Below are 17,252 nucleotides of genomic sequence, written 5' to 3' on the forward strand. Positions count from 1 at the left end.
TTTACCATTGTTAATGCATGTGCTTCACTCAATTATATATTTACATTTTATTTTAATAATTTAATACTAAAATCCTTTAAAAATAATTTATTACTTGTAATAATTTATTTTAATTATTTAATAATAAATAAAATTCATGATTTATATATTAAAACACTAATAATGAGTTATATAAAATATATTTCTATTATAATTATATTTTTTATTTTCATTTTTATATTTTTATTATAGTTTAAATTGACATAATTCATATATAATAATTTTGATTTATTATAGTTTAAATTGATATGATTCATGTATAATTGTAAATATAATTTAAATGTTATATTTTTAATTTACAATAAAATATCTATAATGGACATTTTATTTTTTTAAACTCGTTTTTCTAATAGTAATTCCAAACAATTAAATTTTAAATTATAATTTTGCATAACACTTTTAAACGTTTTTTTCTACACCACTTTTAAAATTTATTTCTCAAAATATACCAAACTAGCCCTTAAAAAGTTTTAAAGCATCGTATACCACTGAACATTTAAAAAAATTAAAGATCTCGAATACCATTAAATTAAAAATTATTTAAAGATCTTATATACCATCAAACCGAAAAATTATTGATATCAAAAGCTATCAAACTTTTGAAAAACAATCAATTAAATTCTTAATGGTATTTACCCCAATTAAAATTCTAGTTCAAAATATTATGAATTCGCTTTGTATATCAATGTTGATATCACTTGTTATAGCACACAATTATTAAATTAATTTTTTTAAATATTAATTTTTATGGAGAAATTATTCAATTCAAAGGTTTAATTAATCTAGTTCCTCGATTTAAGAGTTCAAATTATTTTTTTCAAAAGTTCTAAGAACACCCTTACCCAAACTATAATACTCATATAGAAAAGATTTTGAACCAAAATTCCGTTTGAAATGCAAAAGTATTCCTAAACAACTCATATTAAACAAAAATAATTACATTTAAAACGTGATTATTAATTTAAACTAAGAAGTTGGGAAAACGGTACTTTTACATTAAAAAAAAACTCACTGAAAAAAGTTATTTGAAAAAACATTCCTAAACGAGGCCTCAACCCCTGTAGTGCAAATATAAAAGTAAATATCGGAAGACCTGGAAAAATAGAAGAGAGTAGTTTCGAAAATAAAACAAAGAGATTAAAGGTGAACCACGAGAAAGCGTCATATTCCGAGAACATTTCGTGTAAACCCCTACGTAGATAAAGGACCTTAATTCACGAATCGCAAATTGCCGCTGATATTTAAAATAACCTGAAACCCCTAAACATGGCATATTCAATTCAAATATACACTCATTATCCTGAATCCATTACAAATTAAACCGAATCAAACCAAACCGATCGAAGCTTACCTTACCAGACCATCTCCTACAGATGAGCCTCGGAACTCGACTTTCAGGTTTAGAACCGGGCTCAGATTCAGTTCATCGACGTTGAGAATTCCACAGGATTGTTTCAAACAGCAACAGACATTCCACCGCTAGCTTTCAAAGAACTCAAAACCATTTCTCTTATCACAAACCAATTGCAAGGGCCGTTTCTTTTTATATTTCCGAGCATTGCTTAGGTCAGATTTGCTTGAGAAAACTGTAACTATGGGGGTAAAAGAATATTTATAAATTACAAACCACAATGTACACTTAAAGATGGTTTACCCGTGGCTTTTACTTCTCGATGCCTTGTTGCAGATACTGTATTAGGTCATATCCCGCAGTCGTCCACTTATTGTAAGCATCGGTGCAGACTTTTTTCATGAAATTGGCAGCCTCACGCTCGGTCATCTCGGGATGGAATCTCTTGCGAAGGTTTCCAATGGGATCGCCCCTGCTGAAACAAGGCAATCCACTGTCAAGCATAAGCAACACCGTGTTGATGATCCCATTCATATGACGGCGAGCAGCAAGGTATCCCTTCACACATAAGCTACAAAGCATTTGACAAAAGAATCATTCAAATGACCTTGACAATAAAAATATAAAATGCAGGTAAGATAGAAGGATAAAAATCAAGCAATGAAAGTGATCACCTTACGAAGTTGTCCCAGGTCTCACTTTTCATAACCCCCGAGGGGTCTAATAATTGAGTCATCTCATGACTCAACTTGAAATGTGCACTCTCGAACCGCATATTTCCACCAGGTGATGTTTCCAGGATGAAACCGAAATCAATATGAACAAGCCTCCCTTCACTGCATTGGCACATATCTCACAGTGGTTTACATGCATATAACAGATAATATCAGGTTTGGTACTAAGTCTCATGTATGCGTTTATAAAGTCTGTCCCATCTGATTATGTGTTTCTGACACTAGTGCCATACCTGTTCATAGTTTTTATTTACATGTGTAACGATTTGTCACGATAAGTGATCATTTCTTTAGAAAAATCATGTCGATATGTTTTATCAATCATCAAGTCATGTTTCGGTATATAAAGAAATTTATTTAACTATTCTAGCAACTACAGGTAAAGGACTAGCAGAGCCATACTTGTCAAAAAGAAGGTTTCCGTTGTGCCGATCCTTTGGCTGAAGTAGAAGGCTTGCAACAGCATACCCTGCACTGCTAATTATAAAGTTTCTTCGTGCAGCTTCAAAACTAGGTGAGCCCACAGGCCCATAATCCTGTTGAAAAATCTCATATAAACCACCGTCGGTTGTTTCACCCATCTGGCTTCTGCTTCGTGTATTTGGCACAACCTGCATCAAGGGAGAAAACAAGAGAACTTGTCGAGTGAAGAATTCATTACAGTAACCTAGGTACCGATTGTCCAGTTCGTTTTCCATTGAAAGGACACTTGCACGAGTGACATCCCTCGTAAATCAAACCACATTGTCATATTTGTTCATGTAGTAATTTTTATTTGGGAGCAAGCGTAGTGGATCCAGAAATATTTTCTAGAGTGGGCACACATATGTTAATAACATAAAATTATTAAATGGGACAGGTACAATTAAAATTTCAGGGTGGGCACCATTAGTAAAATAAGTAACTAATCGAAGAAAACTCATATTTCAGGGTGGGCACAAAAATTTTCAGGGTGGACGCCATCAGTAAAATAAGCAACTAATCAAAGAAAATTCGGATTTCAGGATGGGCACGTGCCCACCCTGACTAAGCCGTGGCTCCGCCACTGGGAGCAAGGTAAAAAAAATACCAGTATTACTCCCTAAATTCACCTTAGGAACCTTTTTCAGAAACTCGTTCTCTGTTGTGATGGCAAACTAAAAGTTTAAGGCGTTAGGAAACACAACTGGAAAAATGACAACAGTAAGATGAAGTGATGGACCAAAACCAAAACACTCGGTGGTGGGAGCATTATATTCCTTCAACTCGTTTGTTTAACTGTTATAGATTAGGTATGTCAAGAAGAATCATACGGGAAAATGTTCTCTAGTTATTGTTAAGAATTAATTTAGATGCAAAAACGAGCACAAGAGCTTAACAGAATGGAAGACATACCTCAATTATACCTCTCTCTGGGCCAGTTGGGAGCACACCATAGGGAAATACATAGAGATCAAGTCCAACTGCTGTAAATATATCTCTTAGAAGAGCTATCACTTGAAGAGCAAGCACATCTTGTCGACAATCGTCTCCAACCTTGAATAAAAGTCAATTACATAAAATAATAGCACTGCTTAGTATAAGAAACCAGGAACATAAATTTCAACCAGAAAAGGCCTTGAAATCTGGGCTCGTATATTAGGAACTGAAAATCAAATAACTATAAAGTGTAGTAGTACGTAAATGCAACTATAATCTTAGCAAGTAAAAGTTAGGGGAAAGATCAATTGTCAAAATCTTAAACTAGCATAACATCCTGAAATCAAGGAAAGCCCCTTTCAGAGCTTATGAATGCTAAAGTATACCTTGCCTTGAGAAGGAGAAACAAAGATATGACCCCATAATTAGCACATAAATGTGCCCACAAGGGTGGAGAAACAAATAAATGGCGTTTCATTTTTCTCCAAAATTACTGGTACACAAAGAATTCTGTGTAACTGTAAGCAGTTAAAACTATAGTTAGTCTTGCTAACTGAAACACAAGTTTACCTTGAAAATGCAAGCCTGGGGTTTTATATCATTTGGGTCACCGTCCCGATCAATAACATTAAATGTGATCATAATAGGAACTTTTGCTGCCGATTGCAAGGGTACTCCACTATCAACTTGAATACCCCTAACAAGTTTATTAGGAGCAGTTGGCAAATAAAGGTCATCTCCCTTCAATTGAATTTTCTCCAACTCCCTAAAACAACATCATGGCACCACCAATTTTAATTGTAAGAGAGAAATCAGATATGACATAAGCATAATCATTAAGAAATGGAAATACCTCTGGATGCCAGCCCTGCGTTCCTCCTTTGGAAGTGGAAATAGAACGCCAGAAATGGATGTAACTTTGTCAAAGAAATCAAATTCTCTTTGAAATACATCAAGAGCCTTGGGAGTGAAACTATCTATAATATGTTGTCGAACAATTGGTAATAGTTCTTGAAACGAACTATTCTGGAATGAGAGAAAGTATACAAGTTTTATAAGTTTTCCAACAAATTAATGGGATACAGAAGAATACTTCACAGGAATCACACTAGCCTAAATTAATTTCAAATTGGAGATTTGTAGATAATAGACAGTAGTTAGAGTCAATATCTCCTCACTGGCAATAGGCAAAGGGTGCTTGATCAGGAAAATCATTGACATTGCTAACAGCCATGAGATGTAGAGTGCTAGAATCTTAATTCTAGTGAGTAGAATTCAATCTATGGCATCCTCAAATACCACCCTCACCCTCTCCCCCCTCAAAAAAAAAAAATATAAAGAGAGAGAACCACCGACATTATTCTTGTCCAAAAGATTACAATTTTCGTTTAGTCCAAGGATAGAGGAATTTTACCATTCTGTATTCATGTCAACATTTCAGCGACTTCATTTTCTCATTGAGACAAACCCTTGTTTTAGAGTCAATTTCCAGTATGTATACAGAGAAGAATTCTAATTACCTCTTAATCATCCTCGTATCTAATTTTTAGTTCTCGTCTTCTTAGATTATATTAAACAGTATGCTTATGACATTAGATTCTGTAGTCATTCAATCCCAATACACCTGCACTCAGTCCTCTAGCCCAAAACCCAGTCCCTTTTAGAAGGGAATCATTGAGGCAATTTCTAACAAGTTCCCAAGGAAAAAAGTGAACACTGAGATATACAACCTTTCCACTTGCATCTTTCCCAGGTTCGCATGCCTCACCCTGCCATTAAAAAGTACACTCAGGACTTACATAAATCAAAAAGTGATGTAATGAAAAGATAAGACGATTATATATTCCCACACATACTCACACAAAAGGCATACTATCTAATTGAGGAAAACTACAATTTTTTCACACCTGCAGATGCCAGATTAGAATATGTGAGAATATGTCACTTCTTTGAGCTGCTCTAAGCAAATAACCTTCTACTAACCTCTGCAAAAATGAACAATCATCATTACAGAAGTTAAGATGTGTGAAAACAATACAAGGTGGTGTGGGCAACAAGAAAATTTAGGTGGGAAATTCTGGCAATAACAGACAAGTAAAGATTACTCAACCTTTAACCCCATTGATCACACTTGATGCACCTAATTGACTCAAGTTTCCAATCATTTCAAAACATATATGAAAACCATACACTGTAAACAGATTAAGGTCATTCAGTGGTGTTCAGGAAGGACAAGAAAAATCAGATTACTATGAAATGCTAAATTTGATAAATGCACAATAAAAGCATAGAGGTAGTGTTGAGTGGTTTTTTTTTTATAAGAATAGTGTTGAGTGGTTTTTATAAAAATCATATCTCATGCTCAAATTTGTTTAAATAGCTCCGCACCTTGTGTCAAAATTTTGAGATAGTGCCTGGATGCTCTCAACCTAACCTAATCTGTTCAAGCCTACAATCTACCCTATTGTTAGGGTTTTTTTTTTTAAGAATTGGAGGCCTCGTTAAAAACCCCCCTTCAAATTTACTAGAACACCAAAGGATATTCCAATAAAAGCGGAAGGGGAACCCTATTGTTAGGTTAACTTCCCACTAATGCACTTCAACAATAAAACGGAAAATAAAATAAATAAATACCCATATAATCATTAACGACTCACCCCTGAATCGTATCGTAGAGCTTGCACAAGCTGTGGCATGAAGAAGTTACACGTTCAGGAGGGTAGGACTCCAAAACCCTTAGAACATAAGCCATGACGCGTGGATGACCTTTGTATACAGGAGTAAGGAATTCAAGAGCTTGTGTAATTGAACAAGCAGCCCAGTGAGGCAATTGCTGTAAAAGTGCTGAATTTTCATCAACTGCCTTCGGATTGACAAAATATGGCAGCGCCTCAGGTATACAGCGGATATCCGTTATATGTGACTGCATGAGAAATGCCAGTAAATCAAGAAGCAATAAACTAATATCATGCAATCATGGCACAATAAAATATTAACAATAAAGCAGAAGAGCAGAAAACAAAACAATGAATGTTTCTGAAATGCTCACTGATCATCACAATAACCACAATGGCAGTGGCAATCATCACATTATTACCAAAACAATAAATAGCCATAGGGTAAGTTACAGGCTCCATTTCCTTGCCATTCCAATTCAGCTACTCTGTGAAAGTAATTCATTTCATACCTGGACTAACTGAGTTATTTCAGCCTTCAAATGAGGGTTCGTCGGAAATCTTGAGGCTAAGGAAAACGCAATTCGAGGATCTACTGAGAAAGCAGTCCTGGCATATTCAATCCATTTGTCTGCGCTAATTTTGGGTCGAGAAGATGTGCCTTCCCTTAATATAAAGATGAATACAAACAACAAAGCTTACTAAAGTAATTAATCAACAAAGGATCCCAAAAGAAAATAAAAAAGATGTAGAACTAAAATATTAAAAGATATATTCTGCTGACAAATGAAAGTACTTTGAAAGAGGTTGTGCCCAAACTTCAAGCCGATAAGCTTCATGCTGACACAGCATTAAGAGAAGCTGCTTCCGTTTTTCTCTTCCCACAGCATAATTGTCCATCTTGCCCCAGACAGGGTGCTCATTCTGCAATTTTTAGCTACACTTTAGGATTTGAATTGCAACAGAACATACATACAATCCAGACAGGGAAATATTTATCATTCTGCAAATGTTTAAACATACTTAGGATTTGTGACAACAGAAAATACATGCATACAATGCATATATAGAATGTCTTATGGTCGAAACTTTTTAAAACCAAGAAGCTGAAACATGACCATCTTACCGCCTCAACCAAAGAGTTTCCATTATCAGGTGCACGACCCCTGGAATCAGACTGCAGAGAATCTAAACTCCCACTTGAGAGATAGTAAACAAAAAGGGAGACAGATTGACTCTCACTTGGAGCAAAATTAATATTGTTTGTGTCGAACCACTCGGGCTCATAGGAAAACCACCCCAAAGAGGCCCTGCATGCACCAGAAACAGCTTAAAGAACAATTTGCAAAGGTAAGCCACGTAAGCTAGAATTTAACAGAAAACACAAACAGAGTGACACCCATAAGAAGAAACACAGGTCAGAAGGATGTTTTGGACCTTAAGACCTTACCTCTCCTTACAGGGGGATACAACAAACCAACCTTGGTGCTTGAATAATAAATTTTTAAATTAATCGCATCCAAGACATCGATGGGTTCCAAAACTTAATCAATTGTATGTCCTTCCATCTTCACATGCAGCATTGGCAATGAATGAGCCAGAAGTGGAACTCAAAAGCATGTGTAGGTTAGAAACTGAAGCTATGTAAATTGAAAAAAATGTCTTGGTCTGATGGCAAAATATATGTAAACATGGACCATAATTTACATTTTTGAAACTTATCATTTGGCATAAAGATGTTCTAAATGGAAAACATGAGATCTTAGAAAATGTCAAACACATAGCGATTTCCCAACTTGGACAATCATAATAGCGATTTCCCCCTTTTCGCAAATAAAAATTCCATAGGCCTTAAAAAGTAATCATCCTTTGAGCAGAACAGCTTCAAAAGCACACATTTTCTTAAACAAACCAAGGATAAATGGTATATGCGGAGCCAGGATTAGACAATGGGAGATGCCAAATCGACTAATTTCAAAGTTAACAGGAAGCTAGTAAGTATTTAATCTAAAATTTGGGAGGGGCAGGGTTTAGTTTGACAAGAACTTAAACTAGCAGAGACTAAAATTTTCATCAGACAATGGGAGGGACAATGACTTGTCCAAAATAAAATCAAAGCAAAAATAATTGAAAAGCTGTAATTCAAAAGTGAAAGAGTCAATGAAACAGGAAACAATTCAATTACTAGTCCAAAAAGAAAAGGAAAAATAATAACAAGCTGTATATTTGAAAGCAAAAGAAAAAGTCAACTGTAGTTACCGGTATATTCTATCTTCCAACAACTGAAGCCCGGCTCTAAAATTCTGTAAATTCCCTTGGGATTGGCAAGAGCAGAACTTAAGACCAAGAAGCATGAAAGTGAAGAATGTGCCAGTGGCTGCCGGATGATGTGAAAAGTTCCAGAGACGTTTGGTTGTCCCTTGCAGCATGCGACCAAGGAGCAAGAGTTGCTCAACGCTATTGTGACGAACCACCTATTAAACCATAAAGGTAAAGTGATATGACCATCAGAAAATGAGAACCACAAGTTGGAATGTACATGAACATAAAGTCATATTGACAGTCAGAAAACAAGATAATAAATATCAAATGCAGAAATATTCAGAGGTGAAGAAAAAGCACGTGACACATGCATATAAAAGGACAAACACACAAATAATACACCATTTATGTACGAATGCAATTCAGTGGTAAACAAGAAGCACAAACATCATGAGATAGAATACACTTGCATGAGAGAGAATACATATTATATGGTACCTCAAAGCGGTCTATGAAAAATCCCAGCCACAATCTATGAGCTATTATTTGATCAACAGGATTTGTATCAGGCAATGCCTCTGGTTCCCCAGGGGCCAAGTGGGGCCTTAATTTTGCAGCAGGTCCTGAATATTTCACATCAGATGCAAAGAGACCTCGTTTTGTATCATTTGTCCATAGCCATGCATCAACAAGTTCAGCAAGGACAAGAGATCCCAACTGTGGAGCAGCAGAAACCAGCCAAGTCCAGATGAAAACACCAGTCTCCATGGCATCAGGGGTAGAAATGTAAGCTGGACACCAGCAAAGAAGCCGCAGAAGTTTCGCAAAGCCCTCCAGATTTGCTTTTCTATCAGAACCCTGGTTAATAAATGAAACATTTTCAAAGGGTATGAATGGAATGGCACTAAAATACTTCTCAGCAATAAGTCTATAAATATATATATGCGGTGTGCGTGCGTGCACGCGCGTGTGGGTGTGTGTCTATATATATATATATATATATGCATAATAGTGATAGCTCTACCAGATTTGACAGAAGTAAAGCAGTTGCTTGAGAACAAGTTTCACGGAACTGGGACTTGTCCACTTCCCCACCTTTCTCTGCAATATTAACGCATTGTTGAAGGAGGCGCACAAACTTTGAAATTAGCATCTCGTTAAATGAATCATTCTCAGTTTCAGCCGGTTGAGAGAATGCTCCAGAGATCAACCTTTGGAGGCCACCACCAAGGCCTGTTTGTGGAGCATCAGATTGAAACCAACCAATGCTATTATACAACCTTTTCATGCCAACAATTTCTCCAGCATAGTTACATTTAACTGTTGCACTAACTATACCAGTACTAAGGACCTCTAAGATAAAGGCTTCTGACAACTTTAAATTTGCTCCTGAAGCTGCAGCCGCTGCAGCTATGACTGCAGGGATATTTGCAGTTTGTGTTCCAGCCCAAGAGTCACTTTTTCCAGTACCAATCCTTATCTCAGATAACAGAGACACCACGTCAGTTTTATGCCGTGCCTGCTGCCATGTGTTTGCTTTGCAGAGTTTTTCCTGTTGTATGTATATGAACCAAAAACGAGTGACTAAAAGATCTCCAAAAAGGAACAAATCTAGGTCATTTTAAGAACAGCTTTGATGGAGAGGGAAACCAAAAACCAGCCTTTATATTTAAACAATCAAAAAATCACCAAAAAGATCATAACTGAAATTTGTGAAGCCCGATAATAAGTACATGTGCTGATACATTTATATAAGGGAAGTCAAATTTTGTGTTCTATTCTTAGAAAATAAGGGCCAAATAAGGCATCCTTGAAGTAAATGTCAGAGATCTTCAAAACTCAATGCACAATGGAAATGATATAAACTAATCATGCAGGATTCACATATTCAAGCAGGGGAAATGGTAAGGAAAAAAAAGCAAATAACATATGCAGTCATCCAGTCAGCAACCTGGAGTAGACCCTGGGTAGTACATGGAGCATAAGACAGTGATATGACAATCCATTCCCGAACAATTTTTTGGTACAAAGAGCGAACAGCTGCTTCCCAAGCAGGATCGTTGATAACAGTAGGTGTGTCATTTTGAACATAGAAAAGCAGGGAATCAAGACAAGATGAATTCCATAAAACCTGCACAAATTTTATTCCATTTTTCTTAAATATGTAATTTGATTTAAGGCAACTGGGAAGGCAAAATGTAGAAAAACCATGAGATGAGAAGAACATTACTAATACTTCACCTGAGAAAACTTATCTCTAAGGTGAATCAAAAGGTTCACAGAAATATTGCGAATGCGTTCTTCTCTCTGCGACATACTATTTATTAGAAAACAAGCATGCGCAAAAAGTGTAGATTCTCTAATGACAGCTTCATTGCCAGTTTCAGATATTCGGTCTTCCTGAAAGCATATCAAGAAATTCCTGAGGTTCATAGAGCATGATTACATGTACATGCACAAAACACACAAAGAGGACGAAGGGATAAAATAACAGGACAAGAAAGCAGTATTATACCGTTAGCAAAAGACATGATGCACTTTTACTGTTTGGGAATGTCATCCGAGAGAGACAAAGGGATGATCATAAGTTAATGACACAAATATTTACTATAGTCAATAAGAATATGGCACTCATTTTAAAACTTATTAAAAAATTAACAGTTATTGTGGATAGAATAATCAGATAAAGCTAAACATGACTCAGCATAAAGACAGATTTACCCAGACAGCACTATGATACATAACGGATTCTTATGCTTTTGGGCCCTTGTGATATTTTGAATGCAACTCTTCGCTAACTGCCATTGTCATATGTCTAACTGACAAGCTAAAGTAAGCCAGTGTAAAATATTTAAAGAATGAGATAGTTCATGAAATTAACCACCCAACTTGTTAAGCAATTAGCAGTCATTAAAGTAGAAGCCAGATGGTAATACAACTATTAATTAGTTATAGTTCTAACAATAATAAAGATGCAAAGATGCATATCTCATAAAATCTCCTAATATGAAGATTTTATTCAAACGGAGAAGTATACCAAAAACAAAAAATAATACTCAAAAAACTTCCAAGTAAATTAAAGACATACAAGCCAGAACACTGCAGTTTCAAATGCCCTGTGCACAATTGCTGTCAAACATTGGAAGACAGCAAGCATAATATTTGGAGTTTTCAAGTACTCGAAGACACAACTGAAGGCACTTCTAGATGCTGTCAAACTCGTTCTACCATTAAGGATGCCGCCATTACTGCTGAAACGTATTATCTCCAGGAAAGCCACTGCAAGAAGATACGTTGCCTTTACACCTGAAACAAATGAGCCAATAAAGAATTGATCAAAGGAGCCTCTTAGGAAAAAAACAAGAAAAGAAATAATATAGACCACAGCAGCTGATGAGTTCAAATAAGAAGCTAATATTGCAAAAGAAATTATTCAACATGAAAAACAGAGGTATATCCACCATAAAGGCGCAATATGTTCACTAGACCTGAAATTGTGCTCATTGATCCAACATCAACTCGGCCACCCAAAGCAGCAGAAAGAGCTGTTCTGTGGCTTACAGCAGCTTTCTCATTTCCACTGCCTTGTCGACTTCCAGGGTTGTGAAGGGCATTTAGTTCCAACTCATCTTCAAGCCATTTCACTGAGCTAACGACCTGCAAAAAGAAAAACACAAAGTGAGCTCAAATGGTTGTTTAGTTTTTTTGATAAGATGGTTGTTTAGTTTAGAAAAGATTCAAATCATCATTTATGTAAAGGCACAAACTTATATTTAATAAATATATACACACGTGTGGGTGAATGGGACATTTTTTTCTTTTTTGGCTTGTGGGGGGTGGCTACGCAATTCTATTTTCAGAAGCACAAATAACTCAAACAAAGTTGATACAAGCGCACTCCATAGAAAAACTAAAAGGGGAAGCCATGCTCCATAACAGTAGAAGAATTATTAGTTTAAAATCAAGCATATAAAAACCATAAGAACAAGACTGTCATGCCACAATTAAATCTAAATCAGTGTGATTAACATAATTAGTACAACAGCAGACAAAAAGGAAAAAAACTAATAATTTGTCAGATGAAATAATGTTGGTGCTTGTGGAAGAATTATGAAGATACACTCACAAGGGGAGGAGTCCCTTGAGCAATACGCTGGACCGCAACAGACCAAAGTTCATTCCACATATATGGTCCACCCACAGCTTGAAGGGCAATAGTACCCATGCTTCCCACACTGTTCAATGTAGTGGAAACTAATTTTGTTGGTATTTGAGTCTTCTGTATGGGAGGTGCCAGTCCAAAAAGAGCAATATAGAACCACAAGTTGCGGAATAACTTAAGCAGTGAAGGTTCCACAATTGCTGTAGGATCAAAATCAGAACATATCTCAGCAACAGCAGGAAGTAGGGGGCCCAGAAAATCAGCTCCACTCCTGCGCAAAATTTGAAATATCGGGCATAAAATAACTGAAACATGCACAACAAGGTGGGTAACAAGAAAAATATATTGTTAACCAGAAAATATCTACCTTCCACTTTTTGACTCAGCAGCCAAGCCCACATCAGAACACAAAGATAACAGGCGATGGCAATAGTCTGAGCGCAACTTAGCGTTCTTTAAACCAGAAGCAATCAAAAGAAATGCTGCAGGAAGTGTCTAGAATGTGATTGAACCAGTGAGCATCCAATCGTGTAGGAAAACCTCCAAGACAACTGAAAAGTAACTTCTATCACACAAATAATGCGTACCTCAACACGTTCTGTAGTGGCCTCAGGTGCCAATGTTCTGCTTTCAGCAGATCCTACACTCAATAGTTTACTCAAGTAACTTCTTGTCAATAGAACAACCGTCTCCCGATATGACTTCTCAAAGCCTAAACTTGCAATGCGAGATACAGCATCAAGAAGCTGCAGTAAATTGAGAAGTATAAATCAAATTTGAGAAAATATGCCAAAAATATCTAGACAAGCAAGATTTTTTGTCAACTTTTCAAATTACTTATGTAAATAGAGGGGAAAAGGTTTTCAAATTTATAATTAGAAAATACATACTCTAAGTCGTAGTAAACTAGGAGTCATAGCATCACCCTCTTCTAAGCTTTCAATGAAGAGCGGAAGTATCATGTCCACCACTTCAGGCTTTCTAATAGCAACATTTAAATCAGCCAACAAACGTATTACATTAAGCTGCACAGCTGGAACCGCCTGCTTCTCTTTATCAACCTGTGGCTGTGAAGCATTGCAAAAAATCAAAACTAAATGGGGTTAATAGATATTACTTATTAGTTAATAAAAGCATAGAAAAGGCAACACACAGTCTAACAGGTAAATAGCGTACTATGATCTGATAGCACATATAACCTAAATTTACTAATCCGTCCCAAATAAAAAGTCAGCCTCTATATATACAAATGCATGATATTCAAGCTAAATGTAACGACGGGAAAATAAAAAACATTTAGAAGTTTAAACTAAATTGATTAAAGAGACTATATAACAACACAACCAAAGAAGGTCTGTTAATATAAAACATCTGGTTGGGCTCAAGGGGGCGCCTTATTTTAGAGAGTGATTGTTCTATCGCCTTGGATTGGATTAAAAATCCTGGTTTCTGTACTACTTTGTTTGAGTCTTTGGCGAAGGATATTGTTGCTATAGTATTAGTTCGGAATGTTATTGTTAGGCATATTCAGAGATCTGCAAATTGGGAGGCGAATGAGTTAGCTAAGTTAGGAATTGGTTAAATGCTGTGTGTATTTTGGTCTTACCTTTAGGTGATAGGTATTTGGTTGAGATTTTTTTTCCTAACCATGCTCTTTGTACTATTGATGTATCTTAAGTTTGGTAATAAAATTTTTGAGGTACTCTTTTCCTCCTTCCAATGTCCGTTGAGATACTTTTCAGTAGCTCGACGGTTATGAAGGGGTTTTTTACTTTTTAACGAGACCTCCCTATCTTATCAAAAATATATATATATAAATATATAAAGCACACTGCAGATATAAGTGTTTGTGGAATTTGGCCCATAGGTAGGCACGTGCACTTTGGTGTATGACTAACCCATTCAAAAGCTAATATTATACACGAACCTTCTCCTCATAATCATTTCTCTCACGAATGCTAGTCGCTAATCCCATGATAAATGTATCTATTGGAGCACGGTCTTTGGCCCAGCCAGATTGTATAATCTCACAACATGTCTTAAGAACACCCTCAAAGAGGGCTCCTTGGCTGTTGCCCCAAGTATCAGCCTGTGGTGATGACATCGTAAAAAATATCAGAAAGGAGAAAAATTATCAACCTATAAGACCATTTTAGAGATCAGAATCTAAATCCCAACTATAATACAGACCTGCATACATGCAGCCAGTACAAGGGGTTTAAGGCGAATGAGCAAGATACGCAGTGGCTGCCCTCCCCTAGGGAGGGCAATTTCTACAATCCCAGAAAGCAAGGAATTGAAAAGCTCCTCACAGACTCTCAACTTTCGCCATACAGAGACAATACATGCTTCAGCAGCATCTATCAACAATGCAAGTGTCTCAAGGATCAGCTTCTTAGAGGTCTTAGCATCTGCCTCAAGAGATAGAAGACTTCTAATTTGCATCCTAACAGCAGCTTGATATACAGAAAGTTTAGCGTTAACTCTGGATTTTAGAAGTGACCCCTGTTCAGTCCAATCACGCTTCCTGATCTGCAAACGAAGACAAGAAAAGTATCCCATCTAATTTTTCATTACTCAGCTCATATAAATTTCAAATACTAACTTATTACACAAAATTACTACAAGTGTGAGTTCATAACTTTCCCTAAAAGTGCACCATTCAGTTGACTAAACTTAACGAAAAGAAGAAGAAAAATACCACAAGATAGCAGTTGACAATTACCTTCAGAAAAGCTGACATAGACTGAAGCTGCTTCTTCGCAATAAATCTCACTTGCACCAAAAGCTTTTGATCAATACTTACTTTTTGCAAAGTATGAGCAATCAATTTAAAAGCAATTTCATGCTTCTCCATGCTCTCCACCGACTCCTCCTCAAAGGAAGAAACCTGCTGCCTAAACATAGGCCCACCACCATTTGCAATCAATGACCCTCTGGATGAGTCATTGGCTGGGCTTGAAACCTCAATGCCTTGAAAATGCTTGACGCTCAGAGGTGAACTTTGAGAAGACGATGTCTCCGAGCTTCCTGTAATCAGCTCCCTCGGTGATTCCGGAACTGACATAGCCAACTGATCGAGAAGGTAATTTATCAAGTTATCAGCGTCGGACGGCAAAATCGGGGGGAAATTCTGCGATAAAGCCAACAAAAAAGCCCTAGAAATTGCCGGATCACTTCCGTTTGTCTCATGGTTATTAACCGCTGCCGTAACTACCTCCCCAACCAACCCGGCGATCTCCAAACCGAAATCAGGAGACGAATCAGCAGATTCAGACACGTATTTCAAGAAATCAGCGAAAAACGAAACAATTGAATCGTTGTTGTACGACTGCGGCCAAAAGGAAGGATGAAACGACGCCGGAATAACTCGAATAAACTCTAGCATCACCGATCTGGGACGGTTATCCGTACAATTAGGGCACTTAGACAGCAATCGCGCCACAACAAGCACCGCATTGAGGTGAGACCGTGAAACTCGAGGCGATCCGCTCAGTAACAACTCCGACGGCGGACATCTACCGCAAATCCAGGCGATTTTATCGCTAAATTTCTCCGGATTTTTTGCTATAATGTCGCACAGTTCGATCATCGACTCCATTCTCCGATCAACAAGATTTCAACTAAAAATCCGATCAAAATCAACTCTAGCGACCAGATTTCGTCATCAAAAAGATCGCATAACGGACAAAAAAACAGCTTCGATATGCCCTAGGGTTTTGGACTTCTCATAGATTACGAAGCTGCCTTTGCAACGTCGCTGTTGGCTCAGTTTATGTAATTGTCACCGTTTGTTGCCATGGACTCCTCTCTTTTATTTTCTCACTTTCTCTGCTTTTTGTATGCTGCTTTTGATTCGTCCAATTGTCTTTTTACTATGTGTAAAGTAACTACAAGTCCCTCAGTTATGTACAAATATTTTTCAGTTAATTAACTTTTAAATATTACAAATTGGTCATGAAATCTCTTAAATGATTACAAAACGGTCCAGCAACGTTAATGTAGTAATAAATTTTAATAAGTTTAGGAACCATTTTATAATATTTTAATAATTTTAAAGATTATCTTATAATAATTTTATAAATTTAATTTTTAAAATTATTTTAAAATTATTTTAAAACTTTAACGTTCATTTTATAATATTTGAAAGGTTCCCTATCAAAGAATACTTTTATATAATTTAGGCATAATTTTTTTATAGAACATTGATTAGATAGTCATTTTAATCTCTATTCTTTTTTGAAGCAATTTAGTCCCAATCATTTTGGATAAATATTGCCCTACATAGATAGAAACTATTAGTTAACAAACAATTAACACTCCAAAATAGAAGTCTTTTTAACTTAAAATAAAACGTTAAGGTTTAAAATACTCTAAAAAATAAAGGCTAAAGTGATTAGTCGAACAAACATTTGAAGGTTTTTCTCCTAAAATAAGACATCAATGTCAAAATGACAACTTTGATATTACATCTATAATTTAATGACTTGTAGTATATTTTACCCTTTAATTATTTTTTCTAGGATTCTTTTTTATTCGGTTTAATCTGTCTTGACCGGCAGGCTGGCACGGGTGTATTAATTACTAATTCAGGCGTGGCAAAATTCTATCCATTTCTGATATTTTGCATA

The 17,252-nt window shown here is 36.2% G+C and overlaps 1 protein-coding gene across 1 annotated transcript; it reads right to left on the reverse strand.

The window, feature by feature from the left end:
• Positions 1 to 1,279: 1,279 nt before the first annotated feature.
• LOC120142645 (phosphatidylinositol 4-kinase alpha 1-like) lies at positions 1,280 to 16,404 on the reverse strand. The gene is given in 27 exon segments (XM_039157176.1): positions 1,280 to 1,961; positions 2,065 to 2,226; positions 2,527 to 2,735; positions 3,499 to 3,639; positions 4,093 to 4,288; positions 4,376 to 4,548; positions 5,253 to 5,291; positions 5,430 to 5,507; positions 6,180 to 6,226; positions 6,229 to 6,445; positions 6,710 to 6,863; positions 6,994 to 7,121; positions 7,324 to 7,507; positions 8,457 to 8,671; positions 8,958 to 9,317; positions 9,484 to 10,011; positions 10,411 to 10,590; positions 10,701 to 10,859; positions 11,548 to 11,765; positions 11,948 to 12,116; positions 12,586 to 12,892; positions 12,989 to 13,116; positions 13,209 to 13,367; positions 13,512 to 13,688; positions 14,549 to 14,710; positions 14,812 to 15,153; positions 15,347 to 16,404. Coding segments are annotated over 27 exon segments (5,967 nt in total). The 5' UTR covers positions 16,223 to 16,404; the 3' UTR covers positions 1,280 to 1,702.
• Between the last annotated feature and the right edge of the window lie 848 nt (positions 16,405 to 17,252).

This window comes from Hibiscus syriacus, unplaced genomic scaffold (assembly GCF_006381635.1).
Source record: "Hibiscus syriacus cultivar Baekdansim isolate YM2019G1 unplaced genomic scaffold, ASM638163v2 tig00110831_pilon, whole genome shotgun sequence".
NCBI lineage: Eukaryota > Viridiplantae > Streptophyta > Magnoliopsida > Malvales > Malvaceae > Hibiscus > Hibiscus syriacus.